This window comes from Polypterus senegalus, chromosome 4 (genome assembly GCF_016835505.1).
Source record: "Polypterus senegalus isolate Bchr_013 chromosome 4, ASM1683550v1, whole genome shotgun sequence".
NCBI classification, from domain to species: domain Eukaryota; kingdom Metazoa; phylum Chordata; class Cladistia; order Polypteriformes; family Polypteridae; genus Polypterus; species Polypterus senegalus.
In genome coordinates, this window is record NC_053157.1 from 169,634,171 (window position 1) to 169,649,112 (window position 14,942).

The following is a 14,942-nucleotide window of genomic DNA, read 5'->3' on the forward strand; positions in this document are numbered from 1 at the left end:
TTGTTATTGCACGTAAGAGCGGAGTCAACCGTTTTAACAAACAGCGTATTGCACTGATACTGAAATAGCTGTGTGTGTATATATGTAGATATGTGTGTGTATGTATGTATATGTGTGTATATATGTGTGTGTATATATGTAGATATATATGTATGTATATATGTGTATATGTATAGATATGTATATATATATATATGTTTATGTGTGTGTGTGTAAATATATATATATATGACAACACTCATCACTCACAACAGTGACAAAACAATTACATTGACAATCAGGTTACGTTATTTTCAAAATGTTTCCTTTTCTTTTCATTGCTTCTTTAACACACTACTTCTCCTTTGCTAAGCGCTGGGTATTTTGCTAGTCTATACTAATAAAAGGCAAAGCCCTTACTGACTGACTGACTGACTGACTGACTGACTGACTGACTCACTCACTCACTCACTCACTCACTGACTCATCACTAATTCTCCAACTTCCCGTGTAGGTAGAAGGCTGAAATTTGGCAGGTTCATTCCTAACAGCTTCCTTACAAAAGCTGGGCAGGTTTCATTTCGAAATTCCACGCGTAATGGTCATAACTGGAAGCTATTTTTCTACATATACTGTAATGGAGTTGAGCTCGAAAGCCGTGGGGGGCGGAGTTTCATGTGACAACATCACGCCTCCCACGTAATCACGTGAACTGACTGTCAACCCAGTACGTAGAAAACCAGGAAGAGCTCCAAAAAGCGCTGAAGAAAACATGCATTATATAATTCAGAAGGCAGCGAAACAATAAGAAGCGAGCGAGTGACATATACAACCATATTCATGAGTGCTGCTACTTCGGAAACAAAGCATGGTGCAAACATAAAGTTTAAATTAAGTTCATAGACAGGCTGCCGCTGGCGTTTGTCATGCCCACGGGTAATGTGGGATACAAGTTTAATGAGAGGACGCAGAATATAAACGAGAGTTTTGATCACTTTGTAACTAAGTTAAAATTGCAGGTGAGGGGCTGTGCTTTATGCAAATTCCGAGAGACTGTGTTTGTGGGGGATTGACAGTTAAGGCGGATGGGGGAGTCACGTCATCATCTCCCCTCCCATTCACCTCATTTCGCTCTGAGCTGCGCTCCGCAACTAACGCAGTGTTATGACTTTGTGATGCTGCCACCAAATACTCACAGAAAAATCCACAAGTTAATACACACGCTGTCTAGAGTTTCTCCACACTGAATCCTCCAGGCACTACTTACAAAAGGTTATACTGACAATCGTGTTACGTTATTTTTAAAATGTTTCCTTTTCTTAGCACAACCACAGCTGAGAAGCTTCGATGCATGTGCTCCATAACGCGTTAAAAAATCACGCATTTAATCACAAGCAAAGTGGAACTTCTGTGAATGCATGATTTCCTGGTACACCGATTACATTGATCAGCACTTCCCGGATCATTTTACCCTCGCACCACCTTAGTTTGAGAAGAAGTATGAAAAAATATGAGGTTAACACAGAAAAACAGATCACCAATTGAAGCTTTATGAATAATCGATTCGCCATCAATAATTGTTTTGGTAAAGCCATACTCAGTGTAATCCTCCTTCCATTTTATAATTTTTCCGCCACTAGCCATGATTACTGAACGATAAAAAAGTAAGAGCGAAGCGAGGGTGATTTATTCAGGCAGGCAGGCGACAGCTCAATAGCTTTTAATATGGATATAAGTAGCTTCTATTTAGTCGCCAGAAATATCTTTGTTAGGAATGGAAGTTGAATTTAGTCTTTAAATTTCTATGGTAAAGAAAAAGTTATGCAATGATGACTAAATTTAACTATATAAAGTCAAAACTTGTATATATAAAGTCATTCACGAATATATAAAGTCAAAACTTGAATATATAAAGTCACCGCTGGAATATATAAAGTCAAAACTTGAATATATAGCCTAAAGTCATTCCCAAATATATAAAGTCAGAACCTGAGTATATAAAGATGGTGTTGGAATATTTCAGAATATATAAAGTCAGCGCTGGAATCTATAAAGTCAAATCTTGAATATATAAAGTCAGTATCGGAATACAGGCTATAAAGTAAGCGCTGCAATATATAAAGTCAAAACTTCAATATATAAAGTCAGCGTCGGAATATACAAAGTCAGTGCTGGAATATCCATCCATTTCCCAACACGTTGAATCCGACCACAGGGTCACGGGGGTCTGCTGGAGACAATCCCAGCCAACATTGGGCGCAAGGCAGGAACCAATCCTGGGCAGGACACATGCATCATTTTCAAAACAGTGTTTTTTTAATTTATTTTTCTGAATACGTTTTTGTTAACTTAGTTCAGTTCAGAGTCGTTACAATCAATAGATTTTGACTTTCACTTTATATATTCAGGAGTATGTTTATATACTCCGATGTTGACTTTATTTAATCAGGAATGACTATATAAATTCTGACGCTGACTTTATATATTCAAGTTTTGACTTTATATATTCCGACAGTGACTTTATATATTCAAGTTTTGACTTTATATATTCGGGAATGACTTTATATATTCAAGTTTTGACTTTATATATTCTGACGCTTGACTTTATATATTCACAAAATCAATTTATTTGCCTATTTGGCACCCCATAGTATATGTGTGTGTGTATATATATACACATGTATGTATGTATATATATATATATATATATATGCCAGCAACACTCATGACAGTGACAAAACAATTACATTGTCAATCATGTTACGTTATTATTAAAATTTTTCCTTTTCTTTTTCACTTCTTTAACACTACTTCTCGCTATGGTATTCTGCTAGTATATATATATATATATATATATATATATATATATATATATATATATATATATATATATATATATATATATATATATATATATATATACTAGCAAAATACCAGCTGAAGTAGTGTGTTAAAGAAGCAATGAAAAGAAAAGGAAACATTTTGAAAATAATGTAACCTGATTGTCAATGTAATTGTTTTGTCACTGTTGTGAGTGATGAGTGTTGTTGTCATATATATATATATTTACACACACACACATAAACATATATATATATATACATATCTATACATATACACATATATACATACATATATATCTACATATATACACACACATATATACACACAAATACATATATATATATACATATATACAATCACAAATACATATATATATATATATACATATATACACACACACATATATAAACATATATATACATATACATACATATCTACATATATACACACACAGCTATTTCGTATCAGTGCAATACGCTGTTTGTTAAAACGGTTGACTCCGCTCTTACGTGCAATAACAAATCAAATCATTCAGTTGTCTTTGCTCATATGTCATTTTAGAGCTGGACGCCTGGCATCTTTTTGGCCACAGGTTCGTTTCTGTTTGCTGTGAGGTTCTGTGTTGTGGAGATTCTCAGGATGGATTGCAGGTGCTCATCAGTGAGGCGACTCCTGTGTGCTGTTTTGTTAGTCTTTATCACTGAGAAGAGCTTCTCACACAGATATGTGCTACCAAACATGCACAAGGTTCGAGCCGCATGTAGACGGACTTTTTTTGTTCTTCAAAGTCACCAAAGCGCCGTGCAAACTCAGTGCGCAGTGCGCTCAGTTTATCAGCAAAGTGCGATTTGGGAACACCGTAGTGACGACTTGGTTTAACAGTACTTGGCAACAGGGAAAGTGGGGCAAGGTGAACTGGTGCATTTGTGTCTCCCATAAAAGCAGCTTCACTTGAAATCACTTTGTGATTGTGCACGGGTTAAAACGTCCGCTGAAGTGTCAGATTCTTATTTAATTATGCTGTTTTCTGTATCTTCTGAATTGCATTCAGGTTACCCTGATGCAAGGCAGCTGAAGCGCTGCATTATGGGATCTGTAGTTTATTGTGTTACCAGCGCTTCATATACCCGGCTTTAATAACAATAATACAGTATATAAAATGATCTCGGGCGGATATAATTACACGCCGGGCGGATGTGGCCCGCGCCCTTGAGTTTGACACATATGGACTAAATAGAACTTGAAAAGATATGTTTTTCAAATGTGATCGCGCAATTCAGATAGAGTTGACGCGCTACAGCCTGCATGCCTCAATGAGTCATCCTCCCCTCGCTCTTACTTTTTTACCGTTCATCTAATGAATACACTGAGTATGGCTTTACCAAAACAATCATTGATGGCGAATAAAGTATCCATTATTCGAGTATGTAGAGTGGGATATATATACATATATATATATACCCGCGTATCGCAGCGAGAAGTAGTGTGTTAAAAAAGGTAGAAAAGAAAAGGGAACATTTTAAAAATAACGTAACATGACTGTCAATATACAGTATTTGTTTTGTGAGTGTTACTGAGTGTTGCTGTCATCAAGGATTTGATTATCATTATTTCTTTCAATCAGGTTCGTATTTGTAGGATGTGTTGTGTTCAAGTTACATTCCTTGTTTGTCAATCGTTGTAAAGATGACAGGTTTCATTCATCGATTCGTTTCTTACTGCATCAATAAACAGCTCGTCTTCTTCTTTATCTGAGACCTGACACACTGCATGCACAGGTTTTTTACACTGTCTTCCTTTAGCGGGACATTGACTTTTCCACCGTGTGCTTTGTTTCCGCAGTAGCTGGATTTATGAATATGCTTATCAGACGCTTCATATTTTTTGCTGCCTTTTCAATTGTGTAATTCGGTTTTTGTTCAGCGCTATTTGGAACTGTTGCTTTTTATCTGTGCACTGCGTCAGTTCACGTGAGCCTCTCGGTGTACATGCATCGAAGGTTCCCAGCTGTGCTGGTGCCATCTCGTGCTATGTCCGTGGCTGTATTTAATGTTACCTTAGTCCTGGCACTTAAAACTTTCTCTCGCAGTTTCGCTGAGTTTGTGTCAAACACCACCCTGACCATCTCATCTTCCTCTCCATAAGCACAGTCCTTCACCCGTGAATATTTACCCGTGGCAGTTTGCTATTGGATTGCTGCTGACGGACGGCCTTATATGGGCAGGCACTAAATTACAAACGCCAGCGGCAGCCTGTCTATGAACTTAATTTAAAGTGTAGGTTTACATCGTGCTTTGTTTCAGTAGCAGAACTCATGAATATGGTTGTATATGTCACTCGCTCGCTTCTTATTGTTTCGCTGCCTTCTCAATTATATAATGCATGTTTTCTTGAGCGCTTTTTTGAGCTCTTCCTGGTTTTCTATGTACTGCGTGATTACGTGGGAGGCGTGATGATGTCACACGAAACTCCGCCCCCACGGCCTTGAAGCTCATCTCCATTACAGTAAATGGAGAAAAACTGCTTCCAGTTATGACCATTACGCGTAGAATTTCGATATAAAACCTGCCCAACTTTTGTAAGGAAGCTGTAAGGAATGAACCTGCCAAATTTCAGCCTTCCACCCACACGGGAAGTTGGAGAATTTGTGATGAGTCAGTGAGTGAGTGAGTGAGTGAGTGAGTGAGGGCTTTGCCTTTTATTAGTATAGATATATAAACACGCTAAGGAAGGTTGGCATATTAATGTTTAGGAGGAGCCTCTTCCACAATAACAAATAAAATAACCCAAAATCTTAAAAAATGCCATGATGGTTTTGATAATTAATTTTAATTCTGATACACCTGATTAACTGACAGCATTGTAACTTTAAGCCCATTGTCTTTCCAGAGCATCCCCTCTAGACTCTAGTAAATTATGTAACTGAAAAACTACTCTTACAAAAAATTTAGCAAACCAATAAGCCTGGTCAAAGGACTGAACGGAACATAGTGCAAAAATTCCCGTTAAATTAAACAACTTTTGCGGCAGTTATCATTGGACATGGGTCAAACGGTTTTTGAAGGAGATCGAAATAAGTACTGGGCCAAAAACAATAGATCTGGAGCCTGTAACAACGCAAAAACGAAGTGATTAGCTTGTAAAAGACAGGTTTTATTTTTTAAAAGTTATCTCTACACATAGGTTTCTAGCAGGGTCGTAGCTCTGGGGGCTGCCCCAGCTCAGAAGCACAGGGTAAAAAATGCCTCTGTGGCGTAATCGTAAGGGAGGACCACTCCGTATTTTTGATCGCCATGAAAACGCGCAGTTCAAAACTTCAAGACTCAAACCTACCAAAACTCCGATGGATATTAAACAGCATCGCACACAACTTAATGGAAACGGCGTATTTCTTTCCCGGTAGGTTGTTTCCAGGATCAACCACTTTGCAATTACTGTACTGGCTCACCAGTGCTTCCCACTGTCACACAGAAAGAAACCATGCTAAAATCAACTTTTCTCTGCGTTTTGAACATTACTGAATCTGAATTAGACCCTAACTCGATAGTGATTTTTGAGTCCATCTCTAATTCCATTGGCATGGAAGTAAAGACACCGTTTTGTAGTATGATTCCTTTCATTCTCATTGTGGAAATGAATTACTTTCACATTTTTCTCCTCCATTACTACTTAGCTGCAAATGATTTAAAGTGAACGGAAATAAATGAAAAGCGGTTTAAAGAAAAGATGCATGGAACCGAGTTATGATTCAATGTTTGGCTGGAGAGAAAACCTGGAACCAAGTTGAGGCTCACTGTTAATAAAACTCACACACGCAACCTAATTAATAGTATTATTTCTCATACGTGGAAAATAAAAAATTGAACCTTGATTTCAAATTTATTTTGGAAACAAATTCTGCACACTTGCCTCTCTGCCTTTAGGACGAAGTTACTTTAACTACGGTATGTGACAAAATAATTAACCCGAAAATAAGTTTTGCAGGTTCGGTGTCCACCACGTGTTCTCCACGCCGACCTTTCTCCTGTAGTAGAAAGGTGACGTCAAGAAGGGGGCGTGGCGAATCAGACTGGTTGCAACAGGGCTTTTTTGTAAAGCACATTCGCCGGTCGGGTCGTACGGTGTGGCTCTTCTTTATTAAGACAGACTCTGCCTTGCTGTTTTAGGGACCATGCATCTGTGGTGGACTGCCTGGCAAAGAGTGGCGCTGCTTGTGCGGAGACCTGTCTTTACGAGGAATGGTGAGTACCTTATGGAAGAAAAGCACGGGGCTGGTGGTATGGGGTTTAAAAGGAATAGAAACAACGACTGAATCCCCGACTTAAGCCTAATTCTAATCATAATAGTTCAGTATGTAATATTAAATAAATAGCGCTGAACATTGAATATCGGTAGTCTACAGTCTAACCTGAAATGGGGTCATTACATTTCTGTTGCAATGTGACAGAGACTTGAAGGTCATTCATTCGTGTTGAGAATGAACAGCTCAGATGTGGCGCATAATTGTTATAAATCAATGATGTCGTGTTAAACGGTGCATTTGTTTTGTTTTTTCACTTTATTAACAGTCGCTGAATCAGTACAATTTTGGTGACGCTTTCTCCCCCACTTATGTCTGGCTAAGTACGAACACGGGTAAGCCAGCGTCCGATTCGATCTTACGTAACCAAAGAATGCGGTAACGCCATGGGGTAGCTGAGCGATCCTAAATGAAATAATCGCATTATCTGGAGTTTAGGTAGATAGATAGATAGATAGATACTTTATTAATCCCAAGGGGAAATTCACATAATCCAGCAGCAGTATACTGATACAAAGAAACAATATTAAATTAAATAGTAATAAAAAAAGGTATGGATTCCTCGTAACAGTATCAATTCACAATTAAATATAGAAACCAGTATTCACTTTTAAATTGGTTGGCACAATAAAGTCGCACCAGAATTTTCCCAAGAACAGCATTATGATAAACTTGCAGAAAAAATATATTTTTTCTTCTCGCTGGCATAAACCCTTGAATTGTAATCTTGTCAGCTCGCAAGATATTTCAAGCTTCAAAATCGTCATTGTGTGGGAACCGTGTATCGGTCAGTGCATACATGTATAATGTAATGCGCTTGGAGTAGTGTAGTTTTTTTTTTGGATCGACCAGTCCAGTGTGTCATTGCGACAGGTCAATTAGGAGAAGCGGGTACGTGAGAAATGAACACAGGCATGTGGATGGGTGGGCTGGGCGACTGAAGAGAAGGGGCGGAGTGTGGAGCCCTGAATTAATGGGTGATGTACCTGAGAACTGCTTGTCAGCAAGCTGCGGTTCTATTATTCCATGCCCGACTACACCGTTAACTACCACATACTCCGACGTCAGTTACATAGTAAGTACATCATATTACTCTTGCAAGAATAACTGGATAATCTCCAAACCTAGTAGTGAATAACTAATAAAATATTTCTAATTAATTATAAGAAACAGTTTTGTTGCCATTTTGTGAACATTATTTTATGGCTTGATTACAAAAGTACTTTAATATGTGAAATCATGCATGAATTGTTTACTTGTGGAAACAGTAATTACTTTTATGAATGCAAAATAAAAATATGTAAAATTATATGCCTTAGATAAGACTTAATAAGGGTTTAAATGTACAGAAAATGTGTAGTTATGAAAATACCAGCTGTAATGTACAGTATCACTATTACTTAGAATTCTGAAATTAAGAAAATTAAGGTTATCTATTTGCCAGTTTTTACAGTTTAAAATATACATATACATGCCCTTCTACGGCCCTATCCAGCTCTCCTAATTTAATGAACAATCTCCTGGTACATCCTCCATGCTCTTGAGACCTTTTTGCGAGAGCATGTATGGATGTGCTATCCTGGAAGAACTGGACTACCCATGCAACCTGAGCTGGCTTCAGGTACTGCCTCATGCTGCCGGTAGTGACAAGGGCACTAGCAAAATGCAAACTAGAGAAGAATCAGTCAGGAAGGATAAGGAAAGAGCAACTGTCTGTGGCCACCACCTTACAAAAGCATTCCGTTTTTGGGGGGTTGTCTTGCTGTTGCCTCACCAGTGCACCTGTTGTCACTTTTATTTGCACTAAAGCAGGTAAAATTGGTTGTCTTGGTATTAGACTGTGACGATTAAGTGTGCCCTTATTATTGATTTATTTATTTATGAGTTTGAAAGACAAAGTCTCTCTTTTTGTAGTATAAAACTAACAGGCATCAGATGAAAATATTGTGAACATCAGGTTTCCTCACCATGCAGTACAGCTGATAAATAAGTGTTATAAATGTATCATAAGTACTGGGACTGCATCCCTTAGAAAGTTTGTTTCTGCTTCATTTCATTTCTAGATAAGTTAAGTAACTTTTTGCTTTCCTTGCTTGCATTTTTTTACTTATGCTTTTATGAAGATCATTTAGATTAGTTGACTGGACTTCAAGTAGCAGAAGAACAGAGTTGGTACATAATGTTTCCATTTGCTACACTTGCAAATTGAGATTTTGTTCACTTGTTATGTCATTTAGGTCACTGTTCACCTTTCATGTTATTTTGCTGCAAAGTTTCAGATAAAACCTTGGTGATTTGCTTGATCAAACACTGTATGTATCTCATTGTAAACACATGTCATTTTCACTAAGTAGTGTTTTTAAAGGTGCTGGCCAGCTATCACACCTCACACCCATTTTTGACACTTCCTTTTTTCCATGTTTCCCCCTACAATTTGGTTTCTATTGCTGCAGTATGTTTTGTCCGTGGTGATTTAAAGAGCTCAGGTAGGACTCTTCTTGTATGGTGGCGACCTTACACATTATATTCAAAGAGGTAGGCGAAAGCTGGAGAAACTTTTAAGTTACCCAAATGCAGCAAGTTGGACAATGGCTCTTCATGTATTCTATTTTTGAGTGTAACCACCTAAATATGGTCGTGCATCTCTGGGACAACTGGGCAAAGTGTTTGCCCTTTTGGTCACAACATATGTGATAGGCCTCAACATTTAACCATGTTCGGCATTTACATCATACAGTAAATACCCTTGGTATTTAACCTAATTTAGTGCACTACTCCTTGATTATAGTGTGCATACTGACAGTGCTTAACAAGAAGTCTACATTTTTTTTCTTTTTTTATATTAAATATTTCCAACAGAATTCACTGCCTCATATTAGACAAGAATTTGTTTTGTGACTGGTTGCTCACCTAGCAAATGTTATTAAACCCATAGTGCACGGGAAGTTAGTAAAGACAGAATGCAGAGTAAAAAACAAGTGTGTGACATTTAAACTGAATTACTGGACCTGAAAGGTAGTAGTGTACTGCCAACCCCTGTGCAACCATGCCAACTATATTTAAAGACTTTTTTGAGGAAATATAACAAGTACAAACGTGCTTTTTTAACATTTTTTTTAAACTTTATAGAAACACTGTTGTTCAGGTGGCCAGCATTGTTATCTTATTATTCTACTCCATTGGGATGTGTACAGCACGCCTATATTTTAGCATTTGTGTGTTTAAAAAAAAAAAAAGCAAAGGGAAGAGAGGAGCATGTTGGTGATGAAACCTTTAGAGATTCACATATATGCAGTATCCAAATGATGTCATAAAGGTGCTGTCCTTTTCTATTTGCTAAGGAAAGCAAGGCAAGGGACAATGTCCAATGTCATTTGATAAAGTCTTAGCTTCTGGCTGTCTGGATGACATTTTGAAGGTCACCTACTAGAATTTTCTCCTTTGTTTTAGTCTGTAAACATTTGTTCAAAGGAGACTGATGCCATAAAGCCCACTAGATTATGATTTTTGTAAAGAAAATTATTTTCAGCTTGTACACTTATTGTATACAAGTCCCAATTGTTCTGAGAAATGTTTATGCCTTTGAAAGGAAATCCAGGTTTTGTGTTTCAGTCAATATAGCATCTTATATGTCTCACAGTCTGATCAGTTGTTGATTAGTTAGTTGTTTTGTGAATCTTTTAAAACTGATGAAAAACTCTAGGCAAATTAATAACATTAAAAAGTTTTACTTGTTAAGAATTTTAATATAATCAGCTGTTATCCATCCATCCATTTTCTAACCCGCTGAATCCGAACACAGGGTCATGGGGGTCTGCTGGAGCCAATCCCAGCCAACACAGGGCACAAGACAGGAACCAACCCCAGGCAGGGTGCCAACCCACCGCAGGAAAAACACAAACACCCACACACCAAGCGCCAATTTAGAATCGCCAATCCACCTAACCTGCATGTCTTTGGATTGTGGGAGGAAACCCACGCAGACACGGGGAGAACATGCAAACTCCACGCAGGGAGGACCCGGGAAGCGAACCCAGGTCTCCTAACTGCGAGGCAGCAGCGCTACCACTGTGCCACCGTGCCGCCCATAATCCGCTGTTAATAGATATAAATTGTTTGTTTGCCTTGATTATATATAAAAAAAAGAGGTTCCGACATTTTTTGGAATAAAATATAAAACTAACTTATTAACAATTCTTTAGTTATACATTGTTTCAAAATTTGCATTTCTTCATTATTAAATACATAATTAGTGAATTGTTTCATTTAAGCTGGTCTTCAGACCTGGAGATTTACTCCAGATCTGTTTTACTCCACCTGCAACTGGATTCTGAGTTTACTTTACTTTTCTTTCTTTTTTTTTAACAATCAAGTTGAAATTATACAACAAATGACTTCTTAATCAAACTTAAAAGAACAAAAAAAAACACAATTCAACCCCACTCCAAGAGAAAGAGATGCGAGTCAACAGCATGAGCTAAAATAAGGAAGGGAACGTGTCATTTTCCCTTCATATCTATGCTTATACTAAAATTTTAATTGTAATTAATAAAATGTTGCCATATTTAAAAAAAAACAGCTCCTCCAAGTAAGAATTTGATTTTTGCAGTTTCAATTAGTGTAGAACATCTGTTAACCCACTGACATATGAGCGGTGGGTTAGGATTTTTCCAGTTGAGCAAGAGAAGTCTTGTCCAGAATGATGTTAATTTGGTGCACAACTGGACAATTTTAAGTAAGATAAATGTGATCGGTGAAATATTTTAAGTTGAATGATTGAATGCTTTGCACATATAGGGATAGAGAGTATCCAATGCATGACTGCCTTCCACTCCTTTTCTGAGATATTAACTGAAAGATCCTTTTCCCATTGTACCTTGGGATTCTGATTTTTAAAATTTTTTTAAATGCCAGATGACAAGCAGAGAAAAGTAGGGAACATAGGCAGGAATAGTAGTGTAGTGACTGATGATGGTGGGGATTGCCTTTTTATATTGGTAACCTGCTGCATAGCCCTCTAGAGACTGATGTAAGAGTAAAAGCTATGCACAGAGTTATCCACCATACTGGTTTGAACCACTTCTTCGGAGTGCCGCACTTTTTAGTTTTTATTTATTTATTGTCACTGAAGTACATCTGTGTTTTGAGTTTTAGCTTGTCCAAGGAACTAACCTCTACAAATATTAAGGGGCGGTTGTCGGTAGCATTCTCTCTTGGTTTCTGAAGTTCCTTATGTTAAAATACAGTGCAATTGGTGCTACACAAAATAAAGTGGATAAGTGAATTTGGTGTAATGACCAACACTTCCATGGTCATAACAAGAGTCATTATCTATCAAGTATCCCACTTCAGCTGGTATTATATAAAGGTTCAATATTACATCTGCAGCTAACTGTCTGTCTTTTTGTGCATCTCATAAGCTACTCTATAATGCATCTTCTCACTTTTTACTGTAAGTGGCTTTTGCACTACTGATTATTGCATATTGTACTTAGGTTTACTTTAGAAGTTCTAATTTTATTTATCTTATATGTTTATATCCTTTTTTTATTTATTATCGTACTATGAAGATGAGAGAGAAACAGTATTTTGGTTCTTTATGTTCTGTACATATAGTAAATTGACAATAAAAGGCTATTTGATTTGACCTACTGTACATTTGGACTTGTGCAGGATTTGTAGCGTATGTCCCTGACTAGCAGTTCAGAGGGTCCTTTGCAGTTACGGCAGTCATAATATTTCACAGAACTTCATTCAGTCGACCTCTTATCCAGAAAAATGGCAATGTCAAAAGATGTCCTGTTTAGTGATGTGTCAAAGCAAGGTTTCATAGTGACTGGTTGGATGAAGAATTGAAGAATTCCCTTGATTCTTAATTCGAGATTAACAACAATAGTTTTGTTTCAGATATAACAAAGGAGGATAATGCATTTTTAATAAGACCTTTTTTATTGGTTTCACATTTATTGATGGAGGTTCTGTTCCCATGTCATTGCACTGACTTTACTATATTTTGCATAGATGTTAGAACTTCATTATTTTCTTCTTTGAATGTTTTCTACATTTTTTCCTGTTTTCACTCATTGTTTCTTTTGACAATCACATTAGAAAAGTTGTTGTTCCCTTGCCAGACACAAGCTTTGCATGGGCGTTGAATTTCAGAATGAAGCTTCAGAGCCTTGAGGAGGCAAAAAAGCATAAACCGTTAAAACTCCTCAGATATTTGCAGTTTAATGATATGTGCTTGTAATAAAACAATTAAATGCATTTAAAAGCCAATCCCAAGCTTACAAAATTTTGTTTATATCATTAATGATATTAATTGATTCCAAAGTAAATTTTGGTAAGTAAATAATAAATTAATTGAAATACCTGCTGCATTTGTTTTACATTTATTATAGCTTGAATTCTAGTGAAATCATATGTCCGTGGTGCCTTTTAGACCAATAAGAACAATAAAAGGCTGCTTTAAATGATTTTTGCCTAATACTAGTTTGTGATTGCCCAGCCTGATTGATGTATTATCTCTTTTTCCCCCACAGTACTCTCTTTGCGGCACATGTCATCCAGTCAGGTGCCAGGCTCATCAGGAGACAGCATGATGTACATTCTTCTAACTGGTGGATGTTGCTTAGGGGCTGGCTTTTATGTAAGAAATGCTTTGAGTCTGACATCTCCTCTATCTTAACTTTTGAAATTTTATAACCAAGTCCAAAAAAAAAGCTGCAGATGAAATGTGCTTCAAACACAGTTACTCTTTCTATTGCTTTCTTGGTTGCAAACATATTCCATCCATACTGAGTAAAAAGTAACTTACATCAATGGTTGTTTTGCTGTAAGCATGAAAATGGTTTACACCATGCTTTAATAAACAGAATGCAGTGACTAAGAGACATTAAGCTGCTTGCTCTATATTAACATTTGACACACTAAGTGACCCTGATCAAGTCAGTATTAATTTTCCAAATATACATAGCTATGTTGGGTGGAACAGCCTGTGCATTGAATGCTCTTTGATATGGAAATTGTTATAAAAGCCCATTATTTTAAAAAGCGTCATTTAAGTGAATATGGTCAAACTTTGCTTTTTTCCCTCCTTGGGTGGGATGCTGAGCATAATTTACATCCATCTATTTTCATTCAGTCCTATAGTGGGATTGTGCAGCATTAAACACAGAACAGAACCAACATTTTAGACCTCATCCATTCAGTGCAGGGTATAATCGCCCAAATCCACACTTACATTCTTTGTCTTCAGGGATTAATGCATTTATGGGGTCTGCACATTCAGGAAGTGTGCACGTGGCCATTATTTTCTGCTTAATGGTATATCGCTCTGTTCAGCATGAAATTAATTTAATATTTTCTTTACCTTTTTTTATGAAGGCAGCACCTGGCTCCCAATCTGGGTGTTTTGTCATGTGGTGGGTGTGGCAACATTCTGTAAAAAATCAGTTAATGATCCCGACCTCTCTCTCTTTATGAAGTGACTATATTCAGGAGTACAGTACAGTACACTACTGTATTGATTGTGCCATTTGTTCATTTATTTATTATTTTTAACCCTCTTATTCCAGTGGAACGTCATGGTGTCCAGAGCATGATTGGGGACATACCAGGAACCCAGAACAGAGTTCAGTGCTCTATTAAATCATCCATTATCATATTCACTTGATCCAATAAATAGTTGAGAGGGATTGGAACCTATCCTGGCATTACAGGGCACAGGTGAAAGACCAGCTTTGGGTAGCGTGCTAGTCACATTGCAATAATAAATGTTTCCTTAATTTCCCCAAGGAATAACTGGGGATGTTTTAAG

General features: G+C 37.2%; 1 protein-coding gene across 4 annotated transcripts in view; it reads left to right on the top strand.

Annotated features, from left to right (window-relative positions):
- The first annotated feature begins 6,887 nt into the window (after positions 1–6,887).
- mgarpa (mitochondria localized glutamic acid rich protein a) overlaps positions 6,888–14,942 on the top strand; it is a 90,608-nt gene continuing 82,553 nt past the window's right edge. For all 4 annotated transcript variants that reach the window (XM_039751665.1, XM_039751668.1, XM_039751666.1 and 1 more), the window contains exons 1-2: positions 6,888–7,064; positions 13,666–13,772. In XM_039751665.1, the coding sequence (XP_039607599.1) occupies positions 6,995–7,064; positions 13,666–13,772 (177 nt within the window). In that variant the 5' untranslated portion in view covers positions 6,888–6,994. The remainder of the gene's footprint in view (positions 7,065–13,665; positions 13,773–14,942) is intronic.